General features: G+C 38.4%; 1 protein-coding gene across 1 annotated transcript in view; it reads left to right on the forward strand.

Annotated features, from left to right (window-relative positions):
• Nucleotides 1-14,613: 14,613 nt before the first annotated feature.
• GREB1 (growth regulating estrogen receptor binding 1) overlaps nt 14,614-22,099 on the forward strand; it is a 65,621-nt gene continuing 58,135 nt past the window's right edge. The window contains exons 1-2 of the mRNA XM_013955040.2: nt 14,614-14,653; nt 16,103-16,259. Of these exons, the coding sequence (XP_013810494.1) occupies nt 16,103-16,259 (157 nt within the window). The 5' untranslated portion in view covers nt 14,614-14,653. The remainder of the gene's footprint in view (nt 14,654-16,102; nt 16,260-22,099) is intronic.

Below are 22,099 nucleotides of genomic sequence, written 5' to 3' on the forward strand. Positions count from 1 at the left end.
TCTTCTGCTTGAGTTTTGCCAGGAGCTCCTTGCTCATCCATGCAGGTCTCCTGCCTCCTTTGCTTGACTTCCTACTCATAGGGATGCACTGCTCTTGAGCCTGGAGGAAGTGATGTTTGAATATTAACCAGCCCTCTTGAACACCCCTTCCTTCTAGGGCCCTAACCCATGGGATTCCTCCAAGTAGGTCCCTGAAGAGGCCAAAGTTTGCTCTCCTAAACTCCAGCGTTGCGATCCTACTTAGTGCCCTGCCTCCTCCTCGCAGGATCCTGAACTCCACAATCTCATGGTCACTGCAGCCAAGGCTGCCCCCGACCTTCACATCTTCAACCAGTCCTTCTTTGTTTGTTAGTACGAGGTCCAGCAGCACACCTCTCCTTGTTGGCTCCTGCACCACCTGTGTCAAGAAGTTGTCACCAATGCTCTGCAGGAACCTCTGGAACTGTTTGTGCCTAGCTGTGTTGTCTTTCCAGCAGATATGAGGGTGGTTGAAGTCCCCCATGAGAACCAGGGCCTGGGATTGTGAGGCTACTTCCAGCTGTCTGTAGAAGGCCTCATCGACTTCCTCTTCCTGATCAGGTGGCCTGTAGTAAACACCCACAACAGTGTCACCCATGCTAGCCTGCCCTTTGATCCTTACCCATAAGCTCTCGACTCGCTCTTCATCCACCCCTAGGCACAGCTCAATACATTCCAGTTGCTCTCTCACATAAAGAGCAACTCCACCACCTCGCTTTCCTGGCCTGTCTTTCCTAAAAAGCACGTAGCCATCCATGACAGCACTCCGGTCATGTGAGCTATCCCACCATGTCTCTGTAATGGCAATGAGATCACGGCCCTGCGACTGTACACAGATCTCTAATTCTTCCTGTTTGTTCCCCATGCTGCGTGCATTGGTGTACAGGCATTTCAGAGAGGTGATCGAGCATGCAGGTTTCCCAGGAGGGATAGAAGAGGATCCTCCATAGCCATGTCCCGTGCTCACTTCCCCGGCTGCCTGCACCTGCTGGAGGCATCCCGACTTGAGCCGTGTTTTGCCAACTACCCTGTCACTATAACTCTCCCCTTCCCCCATCTTTCCTAGTTTAAAGCCCTCCTTACCAGGTTGGCCAACCTGTTGGCAAAGACACGCATGCCCCGCTTAGTGAGGTGGATCCCATCTCTCCCCATCAGTTGTCAATCTTCAAACAGGGTCCCATGGTTGTAGAAACCAAAACCCTGTTGCCAACACCAGCGGCGCAGTCAGTTGTTAACTTGGAAAATCTGTCTCCTCCTCCTCCCATCCATCTCCCTCACTGGCAGGATTGAGGAGAGTATAACTGTTCTCTGCAACTTATAGAAGTGGTATTAATCCCCAATTTACAGCCAGACAGTGGAAGGACATTGAGGCCACAGAACAAATATGAAAGAAAAAGAAAAGATGCAGGCAATGGACTTAGCAGAATTTGCACAGAAAGTCCAAAACTGAAATCCTGAGAACCTTGATCAGCTATTGCTATCCTAGGAGAACCCAGCTCCACCTCTGTGGACATGCAGCTGCCCCAGGGAGAGATCCCTGGCCCACAAGCCATATTCTGTGGTGGTTCTTACCTACACTGTTCACAGTAACATTTTTCAGAGTGGACTAGCTGCATCTGTAGTGCACATCACCTGAGCTAGGTGCCTCTGAGACATTATTTTTGCATGGATGTGGGATGTGGATGGTGCTTCGGTTCAAATGACTAAAATACTGTGAAGTATGTGTTGCAGCTAGCCAGAATGGCTAGCTCATGACCTCATGGCACGGCATGTGTGGTGTGTGTTGGAGCCTGGAGTGAGAGCAGGTGGGTGATGCTACCAGGTCTGCTGGGAAACTGTTGGAGGACTGTGTAGAGTGGTGGGAGCATGATCTTGTCCATGCTGTATAGAGAAAGGGGAACCTTTTGTTAACTATTCGCAGAACCGAAGCTGAGTTTAGAATGCCTGGAAGTAAACTAATGTGTATGCAGTGTAGGCACTCAGGAGACAGGAGCCAGAAGCAAACTGGAAGCCAAGTTATTTGACAATGTAAATGTATCCATAGACATGCCATTTCTTGACTTCGAGGGTGGGCTTGAGAATGGGGTCTGCTTTGAGATTAAGGACTTGATTCAGTTGTAGCATGCTTTTTGTGACATTTCAGATGCACTTGGGTTTTCTGCCTGGCTTCCTGCTGCTGCTGCTTTGATCCCCCAAAGGTCTTGTATTGTATTTGTAGGACCTATACAGATACTCTAGAGCATATCAAAGACCACTAAACACCTCTGTGTAGGCAACTGAACTGAGCCCTAAGACTCCTAAATTTAGGGTTATACATGTAGACATCTACAGCTGCAACTCCTATTAGTCAATGGAAATATAGTTAATATGGCCAGTGGAGCTAAGTGAGCAATTCAGCCAGTGCTAAAGTAGATAAGCATTAGTGACTGGTCAGCTGAATCACTCTCTCAGCTGTGTTGATTTTATTGATAATAATGGAAGTTGCTGCCTAATGAACCAGCGGACACCTGCAATTTGATTCAGTTACCTAAATATAGATGCCTAGTGCCATTTGATATTCTGTGGTTTACTAGAGATGCCCATAAAGAACTGACAGATATGACAGAAAAGCTACAGCAGAGACTTCTGCTTCTTTGGAGCACCAACTAGAATCCAGATGGGATATTACAGGACATCTCAAAACTAGAAGATGCCTGTGGTTAGGCAGCTGCATTGTACTATGTATGTATAGAAGATCTAGAGAATTTTAAAGGTCTCCTTTTGTATATGTCCAAAAGTACCCTGAAAAGCTCAATCTGGTAGATATTTTCAGCGTATATATATAAGATTTCATACACATTTCAATATTTCTGCCTAAGCACAAAAGGCAGTTGTGGCTGCAGCCATTTAAAAAAAAAAATTTCTAGAAGAAAAGTAGGTATCTTATAATTAGAGCACTCAATCTGCATGGCAGAACCCAGTTTTAGTTCTTTTAGACACAGTCTGCCCGCAGAATGTTTCAAATACTAAGTTGGAGGGACAATCTGCATTTCTCCCTGCTAAAGCTTCTGTACAAATCAGTCATTTGTTCACAAATAACTTTTGCTTGTCCTTCTGGCAAAAGGAGCATTAAACTTACGATCATCTATTAGTTTTTCTTTCTGTTTGCACAGTGAACCAACTCTTGTTCCTTGTTCTTCCTTATTACCTATTATACTGGTAAAACATTTTTCTGATGCTCTTTATCATTTTTCTACTTGTATCTTGGTTTGTGCTGTGAACTTCTGAAAGTCTTATTAGCCTCAGGTTATGTCCCTTGTTTCATTTCTATCCCAGTATTCTCAAATTTTGGACAATGTGCCCTGTAAATTCCTGTAAAAAATATTTTTTTCTGTAGTTGCCTGGGGTACAAGGTATGTATTTTATATACTGTTTGTTGGGATAATTACATAGTCTGCTTTCCCCTAACAACTGTTCCATCCATTGATCACTTATATTGCTGACTTATACTACGTGGATTCAGCTACTTATTTCAGCAGGTGGACAAATGCTTTCCTGATAGGCACATCAGCAGCTACATGCTGACCAACTCCCACTGGTTCTATATACAAGATTGCATAAATATAATTTTCTTGCCCATCACCCATTCCTGGCATTCCGGGTATTAATCAAACAATTTGCCTGGCTTTGGGCACTAACATTCCTGGTCTGGGTACTAATCAAATGCAATAGGCTCTTCTATGCCTGCTTGTCCTTCCTCTTCCTCCTTCAGAACTCCTGCTGCATGCCTATATCTGAAGCAGACAGGTCCCTTTTACTTTCTTCATTCCACCACTGAACATCAGGTTAACATTTTTTTCTGTGGACCTACCCTCTACTGATCTTCTTTAAGATCGGTGTCATGCTTCCCAACCCTAAAGTAAAGTTAGAAACAGGCAGTACAGCATCCTAGATGTCATTGCAGACAGCATCCAACACAGCATCATAAAGACATTTAGTTCATGAATGTACTGCAGTTGCTGGGCAGGTATGTTTGGCACATATCAGTCAGGTTATACCTCTTTTAAATGTGAATTTTCTGGCTTGCATTGTTGACCTGGTAAATTATTAGAAGTGATTCTTTCAAAAATCGCATACATGCACACACATACACATGTATTTCTTTCAGTGTTTGTTTTTGTTTTGGGTTTCTCTAAACTTTGGATATCAACACAGACTTCTAAGTGTCATCATTTCAGCCTAATATGCTTATGGTACGCAACTGTACATTGCTAATAGCAAACCAGAGAGTGATGTCTGTGTTTCTCACCTGAATGACTTGGTACTCTGCTTGAAAATGGCATAACTGAAGTCTCACATATTTGGTGTAAGTATGGAATAATTCTCAAGCTTCCAGTTCACTTCCATAGTGGTAGAAAAACATACTCGCTGCTTTGCCAGATCATCTTATTACCTTTATACAGTTTCCTTTTCACAATCCTTCATACTTTGCTTGTGTCTAAAATCTAATTTTAGAGTATATAATTTTAAAATACCAAATAAACAATGAAAGTTTTCCATTTTTGTTTAAATTAATGTGAAATTTTTTTTAAGTGAAAATGCTAAGTCACCTAAGTTTCCAAGGGGTTCCTCACATGGGCCTTAAAATTCAAATATTTCCTTCCTCTTTATGTTACAGAAGGACAATCTGAGTGTGCAGTTTTATGTTTTAAATATTGTTATTTAAAGTATTTTTATATTGCCTCTGGAAAAAAAGTTCTCCCACCATCATCCATAGCCCATCTGGGCCTTTTCTTTTGCATGTATTAGTGTTCATGTACTATATGTGGAGCTAGATGAGGAAGCTGATATAGCTGAACATAACCCTACAGAAATGACTAGTTTTCTACCAGATTGGTCTGATCCATGCCACTGAACAACAGAGAGGAAATATATGGCCAAGAGTGAGAGACATCCCTTTTCAGCCATAACATAAGTTTAGAGCAGCTTGAGCCAGTCATGAAACCGCACTCTGAGCACAGAGCTATATTCAGGCTGAAAAGAAAACAAATGAAAATAAATAATCTGTTTTCATAGTTCAGTGCATCGTGCATACAAAGTTTATATAGAACCGTAATTCAACCAAGCCCTTAGATATTTGCTTAATTTTACTGATTTCATTGATATTTGATTAAATTTAAGAACAAGTACATATATGAATGTTTCATGACTCGAAGCCATAGGAAAAAGAAAATTCAATTTTCAAAACAGTTTCTTTCATCATCTGAAATGATATGCTGCAATCTGTGACTTAAGGAAGTGTTTGAGAAATATATATTTTCCAGAAATAAACCTTCCCTGTGCATGTACTATAGCTGTATATTTAAAAGATGCAGTGTTTCTTTATATATGGTATAATAGATTTTTGGTCTTTGTGTATCCAGCCAGCATATTGAACATAAACTCTCAGATAGTTTTGATTTCCTATTCTTTTTATACAGAAGATACATGAATAGTATGCCAGCACAATGCTAATGTTGCTGCATATCTAATTTCTGTTCTGTTAATCTTCCCTTCTGTTAGCAAAATAAAGTACTCAAAGTATACACCTTATGCTTTATTTATTTTGTTACCTGTATAATGCAAAAGAACTCTCCTATTTCTTAAAAAAAAGCCCCACTTTCAATCCTTCCAAAAACCAGCAACAAAACTGTTGACATTAATAATGCTTCAGACTGATAGATTGATATGTACCCGACCAGGAGCATCATGACCCAGCACAACACTTCTGTACTAATAAGACATAAAGTCATACCATTTATCATCTACTATAGCAGGCACACAAATTAGAGAACAGCTTGCCAGGTAATACTGTGGTCTTATTACTTTGTTTTTGCTGTAGCTGCAGAACAGATAGCTTTGAAACCTTCCTGTGTTCTACTGTGCCAGGAGAGTGTTCATGTCACGGCGACCTGACTGAGTTGTTCAGTTGCGAACAGTGCTGACTCAGGAGCCTTAAGTGTCCTAACCAATTCCGCCAGCAGCAGACCCTTCTCAATCAAAAGAAGGAAATCTCCATAAAGATATGATCACTAGCAGTTACCACAGGTGTAAGATGCCCAGCAGTACAATCAAAATGTGAAACTTTAGCTGTGACTTACTGGATGTAATTGAGGAGCATGTGCTTTCAATACGGTACAGTATATTTTTTGTTATATAAGTAGGATTCCTTGCTGAAAAATATTGTTATGTTTAATGAAAATATTAATGTATCAGGTACAGGTTCTCACACTGCCTTATATTAGTTACTGTCCAATTCTTTAACTGAGAGACATTTTTTAATAACTAATTTTCATGTTTTAAGTATGTGCATTTGTCTGCATTTTGTGTAACTTCTGTATAGTTGGTCACTTGCTCTTTTTGGGGTGAGTGATCTTCTCTCAGGGAAACTTTGAGATATTTTATAAAATACAGAAAACTTTAATTTTTAAAACCATAAAATGATAGCTCAGATCCCAGATCTCAAATTATGTTAAATTCATTTCTTTAAATGGGTGAAATTTGAGCTTTATACTGGTTCTTTAACTAAAATTGCTTGTTTCAGGCTTCATGGTTGCATATTTATGTTTATAGATTTTTTCTTATTTAATTTATTTTCAAAGTATAATACATATGGAACAGATCTCCTGACTGAGTGAATACCTTGATGCTGAGTTTTATTCTTCAATGAAATAAAAGTATCTAGAGATGTATTTGCTATCCTTTGTTATAATTCCACAGCAGTTTAGTCCAAGATAGTAAGAAAATATTTTAGACTGCTCCCACTGTATTTTTGTCTGCTCTTTGTTCGTTATATAGAAAATATGATCAAGTTTTAGCATAGTAGGCTCTGTCAGAAGAAATTAGTGAGAATCTCTCTTTGAATCAGGGCCTTCTCTGTGAATGAGCTAACGCCTCTGAACCTGTGCAGTCCATGGATATCCATGGAGAGCAACCACAGAGACCATCTGGCTATGCCTCTGCTGCTCTGAAAGAGCAGGCTCCAAAATGTCTTTAAGCTACACATCCTACTCTCCTTGTGTGCATGTGGCTGCCCCATGGACAGCTGCTGCACTGCCTCCATGAATCAGTCTAGAGGGGTAGGCTTATATTAAGGAAAGAGAAAAGTCAGGTTTTGAGGATGGCTCAAAAGCTAACCTTTACAATCAGTTTAGAATTACCTTCTGTGTAATAGCTCTTGGATTCTGAAGAGATTCCCAAAACTGGTCTCTAGCACCAGTAACCTGAAGAAACAGTAATATAATGTGGTGATTTCTTAAAAATTTCCTCTGAAAAACATGCATTTCTGGATAATCCCTTTCTTTCTGGCTTGCCAGTCTCCTTCCTACTGCTTTATTAAGATCTCAAGTTGGCTGTACACAAAGGTGCAGAGCAGATGTGTGAGAGGATTCTTGAAAAGAGAGTTGTATCTCTCTCCCAAGTAATAGAGACAAAGCCTTTGCACTTACGGAGCTGGGAAAGAGAATGACCTACACCTGTACAACTTAGGGAACATTTTTTACTAATTTTCCACTTGCCACTTTGATCATCATTTCCTCGTGTTGATTTGTGGCACCCCCTTCCCTCCCTTTCTCCTCCCTCTACTTGGCTTCTTCCTGCTGCTTAACAAGCTCAATTGGTTTTATGTATGTAATTCTTTTTTTTAAGAGAGTTTGAAGGTGGTCTCTAAAAGAATTGCTTTCATCCAAAGCCAGGAACCGATCAAAGCAACACACAAAAGCCGAATGGGAGCCAAGGCAGAGCTGCCTGACCAGCTGTAGGGTCAGGATTCTGGGCTGGAGAAATAGTAAAGTGTAGCAGTTGAACTACAGGGGAAACTGCTGATAAGGGATTTTCTCTCCAGTAACACCTGCAAAGTTTATGAGATCTTGCAGGAAAATCAAAGAAATCTACATCAGAATACATTGTTTCCTGCAGAGAGGCATGTGAAAGCATTTACAGGATGCAGTGCCATTGCCTAAATGTATTTATTGCCATATCATATATTAGGCTTAGTCTGCTGTATTATTACAATGCCGGACTATCACCCAGCTCCACATGTACTTTTCAAGAAATGGCTCCTTAGCCCAATTTGCAGGGTATTAAGGAATGACATGTATGATTGACTGTGGAAAGAAGGCACACCCTAAACCAAAAAAGCAAGTAAATGAAAATCAATGTTATCATTTAGGCTGAAAATAGATTTCCAGTGAAAAATATAATTAAGAAACAAGCTAATAATAGATTTTCAGTTACCTCTGAAAAGTCCAGTTAAGTTTTCTCCCCAATTCTTTTTGCTGATATGCATGTTTATGAGGCATCTGATCCCAACATTGATTGTGATTACGATTCTCTTGAAATTTGATTAGCAACAGGAAGTACAGCTTCAGCGAGGACTTTTTATTATGACCAATTTGAACTTTGTCTGGCATTGTTTCTTCTATATTAAGATAAGCTAAAATAGATAGACTACCATTTTTAAACAAATCATTATTTTAAAATTTTCACAAAAATTCAACTCTGATTTGATTGTAAGCATGAACATTTTAAGGCAAAGGAAGCTGAAGTTTTCTGTATTCTTAAAGACAGACTAAACTATGTCTTAAAATCAAAGCAACCTTTCATCCTTAGATAATTAAAGGAATCTGGTTGCAATTGGAGTTTTCTGTTTCCCCAGAAAACTACAATGTGGGCTGTCACAGCTTAGATTCCTTCTCACTAAATTGCCAACATACCTTAGCCCAGATCTCCAAACCTAATACATAGCTATATCTTTTAATGGGTTTATGGCAAGTTAGATTGCTTTGAACTTAGTTGAGCTTTATGTGTTGGTTCAAACTGAAGTTGAATTTGCTTGAGAAATTTAAAATACTTTTTTTTGTTCTTGTAGAGATAGTCTGGAAGTTTTTTTTTCCATTACCTGTAGAAAATAATCATTTGTTCTTTTTGCTACTATTCCTCACAGGAATTACAGGCTTTTCATTGAAAAATGAACACTTTCTCCTCAAAAGTAGTGCTAGTTGTTTTACAGTTGAAAAATTACATCAAAAAAAGAAAATATTTGGTTTTATCTGAAGTTTCACTTCCCAATGGCCAAAAATGGTTGTGAAATAATTACATGTTAAGGGTTATTCATTAAATAGTTGGAATTACTGTTTATTTGAAGAAAAAAAAACAGTAACTTTTTAATAGTGTTTTTACTGAGATTGTTGAACATTTACTTCATCAAATCTGTTTTTCATTCCTTTGATATGGATCTGTGGGAATTTTTCCAAGGGCACAGAGGGCAGTTAACAAATGGGCTTGATTTTTCAGTAGATGGGGAAAATTACATATATTTCATTTCATTGCAAAGGTGTCTGTATTAGTCTCTGCAGCAACCTCCTGATAAGAAACACATCTCATTATTTACTTATGAAGTGAGTGAGAGAACTGATTTCAGTGATTACAATAAAAGCAATTTGATTTGGAATCTAAAGTTGCCCAAAAGCATGGTGATTACTTCCCACTTCTGAGCTTGTCTTCCTAGTGCACTTGAAAGCTTGGCCTCTCTCAATCTGAACTCTCGTTCCAAGAACCTGTTGCTTGGAAACATGAGGCAGTGGAGGAAATCGTCTCGCTATTAGTGCAGGAGAAATCCTGTGACTACAGCCACGCTAATTTTCCAAATCAAAATAAGGTGTGAGATGAAAATTAAAAGCAAGAGCAAAAGGAAAAGAGAGCAGTGGTAGAGATCTGAGTAGTCTTCTTGCAGTATATGGAAACAGTAGCAGAATTGTTCTTGGCTGTATAGAGATGGTAGGATTATGTTGTCTATGACCTGTCATCAACCTTAATCAGAGTGTCTGTGTTTAATCATGAACTACTTTCCAAAATGGCATTATTAGGAAACCATTAAGTTTAATTTGATCTGGTTTGTAGATAACATTTCTAATATAATTTAACAGGAGATATATGAGTTCTAAGATCTGGTAACAGAAAAGGAGCTGGAATTCCTGGCGGAGACAGCTGTGGTTGAAGTTAAAGCTTTAATGTTGCTTTTAAAATGTAATGGCCAAATGTGGCCTAGTGAACTGCTATAACCTTATTCATATGTGAAACACAAATTGAATATAGACTTTTAAATGACTTGACAGCTTTATTCCTGTGGAACAAATTGCTTCACTAGGGAAGTGGATTTCAACCAGCAGATTTATAAATGACTACTGATACTAATTTTATTAGCGCTATAGAGCTGAGCTAAGCAGAGGGTCATCCTTTTATTTCTCAGCAACTTTTGAAGTGTCAAAATTTTTCATTCTGGGTAAGACTAACAGCAAAAAGTCAAACCCTTTTTGAAAATTTTAATGAAAATCATAAAAATAATAAAAAAATTGGTCTGGAAGTGATCTCAAATGAAAAAAGTATGTTTTAAATGTTTCCCATATTTCAGTATTATATCATACCATCTCTCTTCTTTGCCCTTTTTTCTCCCAAGGCATTTTGAATGGCATTTTGGCACCTTTTTTTGAGGCTATTAGGCTCCCATATGAGGCTATCCATTATAATATTATGGATGTGGCCTGTGGGCCTCAGGAACATAGAATGGTCTCTAGCCCATTTTATTTATTTGTGAAGATGTAAACTGTGTGTTACTTGCTCCTAAAACAGGCTGTGAGTCTTAGTAAGGAAGCATTCTGCTGTGTCTTGGATACTGCTGAGTCTTTGGGAGGGGGATGATTAGCAGTTAAAGAATCTTTTAGTTCCCCTGAATTAAGTCTCTGATATAAACCATGGGAATGGGTTTACCACACAACATCACCTTTACACTAGACAATGTTAATGTAGAAGCTACAAAGTAGTTTATTCTTACAAATACAAAGATTAAGAAAGCAGTGACGATATTCAGAGACAGCTTTACAGAAATAAAAGAATAAAACGCAAGTCATTTCCAAAATCTTCTCTGTCTATGTTGTCTAGCCAACAAGCTATGATTACATAGCCTTTTGGCTGAATTTAATCCATACAGAAGTTCTTATACTGTTTATCAAGACCATTGGAGGGGATCAGTTTTCTTTTGTCTCCATATGTACTTTTCTTTTTTATATACATTTAAATACAAGTCTCTGCCCTCGGATTTCTTGTATACCATAACTTAATCAGATTGTTATTTTAAATATATTTTTCAAAGATTATTAGGGATTTTTCCTAACTTTAGAAATATTGATGGACTTTGAATGTTGCTAGATTGATCTAACTCAGGTTCGGAGAGCACAAAGAACATACTAACAACTTGTCCAACACTGGACTGTGAAAAAAATATTAACCTGCAGTATAGAATGCCTTCTCTTCTCATTCAAATTTTAATACATAATCTTTTAGATACTTAAGCCCATAATTTATACAAACAAACTGATAACCTCATTTTATACAAGTGAAGAACTGCCTCGTGACTGAAATGGGACATAGTGGTGTCAAATTACTTTGGAATAATAGTGGGCTTGGACACCTCTTACCATTCTTCCCTAAAAAAATGATAATGGTAGAAATTATTCTATTAGTCCATTTCAAAAGTATCAAAGCTGGCTGCTCAAACTGAGAAAATGTATCCATTGCTATGCTCAGTTTTGCTGAACAGCAAAACAGCTGAACAGCTTCCGTATTGTAAATATCTAAAATAGCTAGAAATATCCCAGGAATCTAGAATTTATTCATGTTGTCTGAGAAGAGCAAATGATTACAGTTAGGATTCTGAATTTAAAATTAAACAAAATAGTAGTGCTTCAGCTATTGATAGCCCCTATCATGACATTACTTTCCATTTTCTATCACAGAATACTTCTCATCACACAAGATTAATATCTTGAAGTAATGCCAATGAAATATTACAATGCAAAAAATTTACAGATTAAGATAAAATTGTTCCTGTAATAATTTGCAAGTCCTATGTAAGACTGAATTTGCTATTTGGACATCCTCTTTAAAAGCTGGGGATATATTTCCTGCTTCTTCCTCTCAAACCCCTCAACTAAAGTAGTTAACCATGGCTTCCTAATTTCACACTTAGATCCTTTGACTACTTTTCAAGCTTTCTTTTCTTAACAGAGCCCTCATATATTCTTTGAATTTTTCTTAGTTTCTGCTGAAGACAGACTTTCTTTAGCAGTCTATTTCAATGGGAATTACCAAAATCCTTGGGTTAAGCTCCATGCTCTAAAGTCCATGGCTTTCCTGAGGATACATGATCTGTCCTAGGTGTATGGTAATTTTTGTGCAGAGTTGCTGTGCTAGGTCTTCAGTCTTCACAAAATCTTAATGCTCAGTAACGATCCTTCTTGCAGACAACTACTCTGAAGAGTCAGCAGTGCGTTACACTCTTCCGTTAACCAAAAGAGCTTTCCCCAAGCACCCCTCTCTGGGTACCAGGACTGTATGTCCTGTTGCTTCTGGCAATCCCCTTGCGTTAACATGACCATATGCCGTTGTGGCTCTTGTGGTAGGTATTCTCCTCATAGCTGAGATTGAACTCCTTTTCTAAATCACAGCAGCTGCAGTACGGGACCACAGCAGAATAGTGCAGGTAGTTTGCTTCTTCCTCAAAATCTGAGTAAGGAGAGACTAAATGCAGTTGGACTTGAATTTGAGTCTATTTCTGACAGACAGAAACGTTAACCCATAATCAGATCCCTGCTTTTCCTCATCATGTAATCACTGTTTACCAGCAGGGATCCTAACTGCTCCTTGTTGGGAAGTTGAGGGCCGTTCTCTTTAGACTAACACAGACCTTTTACTCTCATTTTTGGAGGCCTGGGCTTGGCATCTCTGTTTAGCAGCATTATCCATGAGTTTCCACTACATTGCCCTGAGCTGCTTCATTTGTATCTTTAATTGTTTCTCAGGTACTGTGTGTTTTAATTCTTCTTTTTATCATGGTTTTAAGCAGTTCTTCCAGGCCTTCCTTCTTTTCCTTTGTAGTGGATGGTATTTTCCCCTGCATGCTCTCCATGGAAACTGACTGTGTGATAAGGAGGTGCTCTTTGATTTATCTGTAGTTGAGGTCGAGGGCTATCCTGCTGTTGCACTGTTTTTTTTTTAAATAAATCTGGTCACTGTCTATGTTCATGGCTTGAAATTTCACAAGCATTTGAAACCTTACCCTGTGCCACCCACTTGTATCCAAGAGAGACATAAATCTGGGCTGGGAATGCTGAGTTCATTGAGGCAGGAAAATAGGGCTCAAAGCCTTTGCTTCTTAGTGCCAAGGAGTCAGCAATTTACAATTCAGGTAGCACAGTCTGAGCAGCTTTAAAGAAAAGAGGGAATGTCAACCATCTTAGAACTAGTGAGAAACAGCTTCTCCCTTTCTTGCTTGATAGAAGTCATCTCTTCTGCAGCTGGGAGAATTAATGGGGATCTGAATGGCAAGGGCTGACACTGGCAAAAAAGCTCCTGCAATACACATTTTCTGGTTCCAGTGGTGTCTGACAATGTAAAATGGCTCTAAAACATTCATCACATCTCCCAATGCATGTTCCTGATTTTATGACTGTGACCAGGTTGTTTTCTAAGGTATTTCAATGGTGTATGATTGTAAGATCCCACAGATATCATACATAAACAAAAGCTAACCACGGTATACAAATCCAGAAAGTATATTTTTGTTTCATTGTACAAACCCTTTCAGGTAATTAAATTAGCATTATAATGGAAAAACAAAAATGCTTATGTTGCACAGGATTCGAGGATCTGCACCTTGCACAGCTAACTCAGTCTTCACTGATTACTTATTTGTTATGTCATGTCAGACTATATGATGCTGGTTTCTGGAATACTCAGTGTTAGAAGCAGGATTTCTGTTTTGCCCACCAGTGGGCTCTAGAAATCCTGAGGTGTATGTTAGTTGCCAGTAAATGGTATGTCTATTCTATTTATTCCTCACTGCATAAAGCAGTTGTGGGTGCATATGTATGTAATAATGCTTTTGAATTGTCTCAAAATGTGGCTTGCTCTTGATTAATAGTAGCTTTATAATGAATTCAGTAAAGAAATTTCACATGAATTTAAAATCTTTACATTTTTCATGTGCTTTAATTAAGCTTTTCAAGAAGTAAATAAGTTTGAAAATCATCCATCCATCCATCCATCCATCCATCCATTCCGTGCATAATTTGTAATCAGGTATACCAGTTTCCTTGGCACGGTCCTGTTGAAAATAGGCAAAATCCAACCCTGAGTAAGGCAGGCTTTTGCCGCTTCAGTCAAAGTTTTTGGATATTCTCTGAAACCTGCGTCAGTGTTTTTTTAAAGTGCAAAAAGGCTTTTGGATGTTTTGCATTTTTTCTTGTTTTGACTCTGTGTTTGAATAAAGTAGACTCTGTAAAAAAGTTTGTGAAATGGATGATAGCTGAAAGCTGTTTCCATACCTGAAGGTGTGCCTTTGAATGTTACCATGCTGAGAGCATGTTCATGTATTTTTATTTATCTCTTTAGCGCAGAATTTCAAGACTGTGACGAACAGTCATACAGAACCATGTTGCTAAGGACAATACTGATGTCAGGCTTTCCCCATGGTCTTCAGCTGTGTTTGGTGTAAGTCAAGAAGTAGTTAAAATAGTTCAAAGCAAGAAGATCCAGAGAGTGTTCTTATCAATAAGGAAAGGTAACTGTCATCTGCTCTGAGAGTGGATTAAGATGGATCTTCGCTTCCATGTTAGCACTGGAGGTAGCTAACCTGCTTCGCAGCTTCCCATTTACCCTTCAGCAAACTGATACATTATTAATTTCATCAGTGCTACCCCTTATGATTTTGTGTTTCCTTTTGTGTACATGCTTAGATGTTTTGTCAGTATTGCCTGTTTCTTCTCTAGATAATGTTCTTAGATGCTACCTGCACTGTTTTCTGATTCTTATTTTGCTTCCATTAATACTGTATCCAATCTTAATGAGATACACAAAATTATACAAAGATATGTTATAGATGTAAAATATGCTTTGTAAAGTCATAAAAAGATATCCACATTAGGCAAGTTTGTATGTTGTTCCTTTCAAACTCCTTTTCCTGTCAAGAGTGGTATGTGGCTTAGTTTGTTCAAAGTAGCTTTTCTTTTGCTTGAGTGATTCCTACAGGATGCTTCCCAACAGGCTCATTTCCCAAGCAGTATCCAGTGCTGAGGAGGGGCTGTTCAGTGTTTAGGAATTACTGCTACAAACAGGAAGCGTTTCATGCTTTCTATTCACAGTTACTTGAGGAGGGAAAGGACATGGGGCCCAGGGCAAGAGCTACTTTGTAATAGAAAAAGAAAGCTGACATGGCTTTTGGTTATACCAGTTCATTGTATTCGCTGTGGAAAGCAGGCGGCGGTTAAGTACGTGGGAAGTAAACTATGGGGATATTCAGCTGGATCAGACTGACTCCTCAGTGACAGAATGAGTAAATTATGCAGTTTCACTAACAATGAAAGCCTCATAATTAATTGGAAAATCAAATAGATAATGGATATGTCTCATTCTGAAAAAACCGCTTGCTTACAGGAAAAAGTATTGTTTAAGGTGGGAAGGAAAAAGCCATTATCTTTCACAAGATGTGAGTTATAGCAATGCTATATTATTTATGAAACAACACCTCTAAAAGATATCTGCTTTAGCCATGAGTTTTCAGCATGATGGGCCATACAGAGATAAATACACAAAACTGTGCTATCCCCAAAATCCTTTTTTTTTTTTCCTGTTCAAGTAATGTGAAACAAAAATGCTGTTTTACAGATGAGATTTCTGGCTATTGAAAATGCCTCTCCTCAATTGCTATATAAGACAAGGAATTACTAGAAGCAGATTTCTAGCCACATCTTTAAGAAGGTGTCAAAGCTTGCTGCCTTTCTACTGAATTACAGAAAGCTGTTACTTTTAGATAACTTCCTGTAATTTACCAGCAGGATCTGCTCCGTGACTGCTGCAGTCAATGTTCTTTTCCTTTGCCTTTCTTTGTGGACAATGAAGCTTCTCCCTTTCATGAGAAATGTTGTATTCTCACATCAACATGCAGTGACCGAATTCTGAGCACTAAAATTGAAATCTGTTTTTTTTTTCCTTCTTATCTTTTTTTGAGAAGATGGGAAATTCTTACGCTGGTCAGCTCAAGACTACGAGATTTGAAGAAGTGTTGCATAATTCTATTGAGGCCTCTCTCCGCTCAAACAATTTAGTTCCCAGGCCAATCTTTTCTCAGTTGTATTTGGAAGCTGAGCAGCAACTTTCTTCACTAGAAGGTAGGACATTGTGGAATTTATGTTTCTGCTCCAAAACAATCCTGCTCTTTGCTTTCTCAAAAGTCAGCATGAATATTTCAAATTAGAATGCAGAAAAACTAAAGTATTCAAAGTTTTTCTGTGAACACTTTATGATCTACAGATATTTACTTATTCTCTTACTTATTTGTTCATTAGAATTTGATTAAATTCACAAACTATGCATTGTCTTTTATTTTGATAAAATTAAGTCATTTGCTTGTTCAGACTTATTGACATGTAAATTGAAGTACTATGAATTATTATGTGAAATGTGTGGAGATTTGGAACATAAATCTGTTGTCCTATAATTTGCCATACATTACTGAAAGTTACACCATAAATGATGGTAAAAAAAACACGAGAGATTTATAAATGAAAAATGCTAAGAGTAATTTTCATTGTGAAGAAATACAGCAGAAATATTTGTAGCCTTCTTACTGAGAAGGTTTATAATTACTTTGGGCATGTTATTTTTAATTACTTTGTGGTTGCAAAGGTAAAAATTTAGGCTGTGTTCTCCAGTAAACCCTGCTCAAGTTGGTGTTTAGCACAGAGGTTTTCTCAGTGAATTTTTGTGTGTGTTTAGAGAAGCCTGCTTTCTGAGTTTCACTTGCTCATTTTGTTTTTCTTGAAAGCAGTATAGTTTAGATGAACTGTGCAAATCTGACAAGTAAACCCATGATATAATTTGGTGTTTTGGTATGCTCTTAGATGTAGGAATCTGGAGGTAAAACATGAGGTTGTAAGTGAGTTTACTGGTGCGTGCAGAAAACTGGCCTGCTGGTGCAAGGGTATGTTTAATAATTTAACTGGTTATTTACCCATTTCTGTCATCAGGGTGGTGTTTCATTTCTTTTACCTAGGTCTACATATCCTTTCACAGCTTGCTAAAGATGGTTTAGACAAATATGTAATGAAAACTGCATAATGGGTAATAATCCATGGTAACAGAACGAAACAATCAATCAACCCAAGAAATGATAGGCGATAAAAGAATTTTGCAAAGATCAGACTCTTTACTAGTACTTCATTTTAAATGCTGAGAAATTTCCCTGAAGAAAGAGATCTGCTCACAGCTCACACATCATTAATCCTATCTTCTTTCTTTCTGCTAACATAGGACATAAAAATAAATATACATTTATTGTTTAAATATATATCTGTTTCTGCTGCTTTTTCCCTGCATGAGGTGATTATCTTCTATGAGGATTTCATAAACTTTTTCCATGGCAACCAACTGTGATGTCACAAAATGGGTTATGACATCAGCTGGGAAAGATGCTACAGGAGTAGGTGCATTGTTCGGGAACAAAAGTGCAATTTCGCACTTCTGTAACTCCTTTCACCCAAAGCTTTCAAAGAGCTTTCCATAACATTAGGGGCTGATTCTGTTTTCTTTGCAGTTAATGGAAACAGAATTGAACTGTAATTAATTAAAAGTCTCACAACAGCTTAGTGAAAAACATTCCTTTCATGAAAGTTTTAGTCTGGAGGAACTCTGAAAGAAAATTTAATGGAGTTTTTCCTAGGCTGTTCCTCAGGTGGGAGAGGTCTGCATACTGGCATCATTTTTCCACTTCTAGATACATGAATCCCTGTGACCTGAGGGTCAGGAGGCAATTGAAGCAGAGTGCTATCCTTGGGATCTTGTATAAGCTCTTGTCCTCCCCTCTCATTTTTATCTTTCCTTGACCCTGGCATTCTGACATGCGAATATATTACTTGTACTATCGTTGGTCATAGCTGCCTTGGTCCTCAGTACAGCAAGAGTCTTCCTGTAGTGGGGCAGCCATGGTATAAATGATTTAGGAAAGTAATGCAGAGGATCAGTGCAACACAAATGTTTTGACTTTCCGTTTTGTGGACTGATAACATGTTATAAATGTACAATGGGTAGATAGACACATAGACACAGAATTGTTTCTAAGATAATGGCTTTTCCTATAGAACACTAACAGCCATTAAATCTATAACCACCAATGTTGCTGTACCATATATGAGGTTTTGCAAATTATAATCTTTATTTTTAAGAGGATAAGTTTCTGCACTAACATCAATTTATCCTGTTCATCCTAATATTTGGAAAGAAAAAAACAACCACTTGTAAATGAGGCTGATATTATAGATTTTTGTTGCTGATGATGTTAAAATATCGAAATTGCTAGAGAGCCTGAAAATTGATTATATAGTCAGTTCAAGAAAAAGGTCAATTGGAAATAATTTCAGAAGCTTTATCAATCTTCAGTTGTAACTTGTCATTATTTCTAGTCTTATAATAATTCTTTGTCTAAAAATGTTTTTCTGTCTCCTTTTGAAACTAGCCTAATATAATTACATATCTGTCATACCTAAAATAATTTATTTGTGCAAAAGAGACTGTAATGTGTCTGGAGACAAGTTAAATGAACATATTGGTCCCTCCTGGCCTAGATTTTACATTTTTGCAATGAATTTATGAACACGTTTTGCAGTGAGTATGACTTTCCAATCTACACATTCTAGATTTGAAAAAAGCATACTTATTGTAAACCTATGCCTTTATATAATTACATTTGTCTATAAAATTAATTGTAACTATGTACATTAAAAATACCACCTTCATCTAAAATAGGTTAGTCATAATGTTACAGAATCACAGAATCACAGAATCACTGAGGTTGGAAGGGACCTCTGGAGATCATCTAGTCCAACCCCCCTGCTCAAGCAGGGTCACCTAGAGCACATTGCACAGGATTGCATCCAGGCGCATTTTGAATATCTCCAGAGAAGGAGACTCCACCACCTCTCGGGGCAACCTGTTCCAGTGCTCTGTCACCCTCACAGTGAAAAAGTTTTTCCTCATGTTAAGATGGAAGTGTCTGTGTTTCAGTTTGTGCCCATTGCCTCGCGTCCTGTCGCTCGTCACCACTGAAAAGAGTCTGGCCCCATCCTCTCGACACCCTCCCTTCAGATACTTGTACACATTGATAAGATCTCCTCTCAGCCTTCTCTTCTCCAAGCTAAACAGGCCCAGCTCTCTCAGCCTTTCCTCATAAGAGAGATGCTCCAGTCCCCTAATCATCTTTGTGGCCCTTCGCTGGACTTGCTCCAGTAGTGCCACATCCCTCTTGTACTGGGGAGCCCAGAACTGGACGCAGTACTCTAGATGTGGCCTCACCAGGGATGAGTAGAGGGGGAGAATCACCTCCCTCGACCTGCTGGCAACACTCTTCCTGATGCAGCCCAGGATACCATTGGCCTTCTTGGCCACAAGGGCACATTGCTGCCTCATGCTTAACTTGGTGTCCACCAGCACTCCCAGGTCCTTCTCAGCAGAGCTGCTTTCCAGCAGGTCAACCCCCAACCTGTACTGCTGCATGGGGTTATTCCTCCCCAGGTGCAGGACCCTGCACTTCCCTTTGTTGAATTTCATGAGGTTCCTCTCTGCCCACCTCTCCAGCCTGTCCAAGTCTCTTTGAATGGCAGCACAGCCCTCTGGTGTATCAGCCACTCCTCCCAGTTTGGTATCGTCAGCAAACTTGCTGAGGGTGCACTCTGTGCCTTCATCCAGGTCATTGATGAAGAAGTTGAACAAGACTGGACCCAGTACTGACCCCTGGGGGACACCGCTAGCTACAGGCCTCCAACTAGACTCTGTGCCACTGATCACAACTCTCTGAGCTCTGCCATTCAGCCAGTTCTCAATCCACCTCACTGTCCACTCATCTAACCCACACTTCCTGAGCTTGTCTATGAGGATTCTATGGGAGACAGTGTCAAAAGCCTTGCTGAAGTCTAGGTAGACAACATCCACTGCTCTCCCCTCATCTACCCAGCCAGTCATTCAATGTTGAATCTCCTTGGCTCCAAAACCAGTATTTTATTGTGTTTTTTTTCCTCTGTTTCTTTTATTGACACATTTTCTCTGTTCTCCAGCACTGGCAGATTCACATGACTCTTAAAGCAGTCCAAACCCATTATTTTAACAGTCCTCTTGCTAGATTTTTAATTTTATCAAAAAGGCTACAGTCTGCTGTGATGTCACTCTTCTTACATTTCTTATGAGGGTCTTCTAAAGCTTTTCTAATTTTTGTAGCTTTCAGAACTGAAGAGAAAATCTGCAAATGCCTATTAATTATCAGGATGTTCAGGAACCTTCTAGGCATGTATATTAAAAAACTCTTTACAATAGACAGCAAAGTTATTTGGCTGTAGCAGGTTTAGATTTTTTCCATATCTCTGTTTGCCTAGTTATTACCATATAAACTGCAAATTAAATCTGCCATCTATTAGAAGCCAGCAGCTGGAAATCAGAGAGGTTATGCAAGTGTGTAGTCACTGACCTTGCCACTCAGCCTTATTTATTTTTCTCATCTCAGTCTTCTGGGGGAAGTTGACTCATCATTATGCAGCCCATAGAAAATTGAGGATTTTCCATAGTGTCTAAATCAAGTAGCCCCACATTACAGAATGCATTTTTATTCATGTCTTCTGTACAACTAAGAAACTGACTTGACAGCTGATATAAGTTGATAAAGCTCCATTGCCCTACAATGGTTTGCCACAGCTGAACATGTGGCATTTTGAAGAGGAAACATTAAGATAAGTGCACAGTGGAACACTCCCTTAAAAACAGTTAAATTTTCAGGAGCAGCCTTAGCTCTGCCTCCCCATGTGTGCTCATTGAATTACAGGATCTAATTCTTCACTTCTGAAATGAAAATCACATTCAAATCATAATCACATTCGCAGTCTTTGATTTTCTAATCACATCTTATTTCTCAAATGCAAAAGATATTCAATTGATTTTCCTCTCATTCACCTAGGGGCAGATGGGTGCCATCTGAGAGGTGCGAATGTAAAGTTGATTTCAAAAATTAATGACAAACATTTTTGTGTATTATTTTATGTTTTAGCCTCCAAATCCTATACCACCGATATCACTGGGTCTTCAGTGTGAGTAGGATGGGAAGTGGCTTCACAAAACAATGCAGAGCAATAGTGTGGCAATTGGATCCGCTGCACTGAGATTGTTCCTTCCTTGATCTGTGTTTAGGGGAGGTTGTATGTTCATGGATGCAGTATATTTTATGGCGGTTGATTTAAGCCCGATCCTGCAATCAGTTTGGGAATAATATTAGTCCTATGAATGGTTCCAGTAAGAGAAGATTGTGTGTACATTGAAATGTTTGCAGGACTTAATTTATATTTTGCATTATACCTTAGGGAGAGAAGCATATTACATGTGAAATTTCTTAATCAAGGTACCACAATGATAATTACAATTGTATAAGTTTACAGGTCCAATAAATCCTTTATGAAAACTGAGAAGTATTTCTTTAAAGAAAGATAATGGTGTGCTATTGTATCTATGAATAGATTTAAATTCAATAAAACTACGGACAAAATCTTCACAATATGTCTGTTGGTTTAATGGCACTATATCAAGTTACATCAGCTGACTGCCTAGTTCTATAAGATAAAAAAGAAGAGCTATGATTGTGAGTTTGCTTTTATCATTGTCTTGTCTCTGATTTTCAGTGCTTGATTGTGTGCTCTTTTTGGACTGCTTAAGAAAAGAAGATGCAGAACAGAAACATGCAAATATACAGTTCTTTGAAGGGGCCTTGCTTTAAAAATAAAAGGAAAGCAGTTTCTAAAATATTCACTGAAATGTGAGTTTTGATATCTAACCAGAAACTGTAGATCTATTTTAAAACAAGCAGCAGAAGCCATAGTGATGGCCATTAAAGGTGACAGCAGCTATTTCTTTTGTATTTGCTCTTGTACTCTCTTTTCATTCTTGATCTGAAAGAGGTGTAGCTCTCCTATTCCTTAAT

The sequence above is a fragment of the Apteryx mantelli genome, chromosome 3 (genome assembly GCF_036417845.1).
Source record: "Apteryx mantelli isolate bAptMan1 chromosome 3, bAptMan1.hap1, whole genome shotgun sequence".
NCBI classification, from domain to species: domain Eukaryota; kingdom Metazoa; phylum Chordata; class Aves; order Apterygiformes; family Apterygidae; genus Apteryx; species Apteryx mantelli.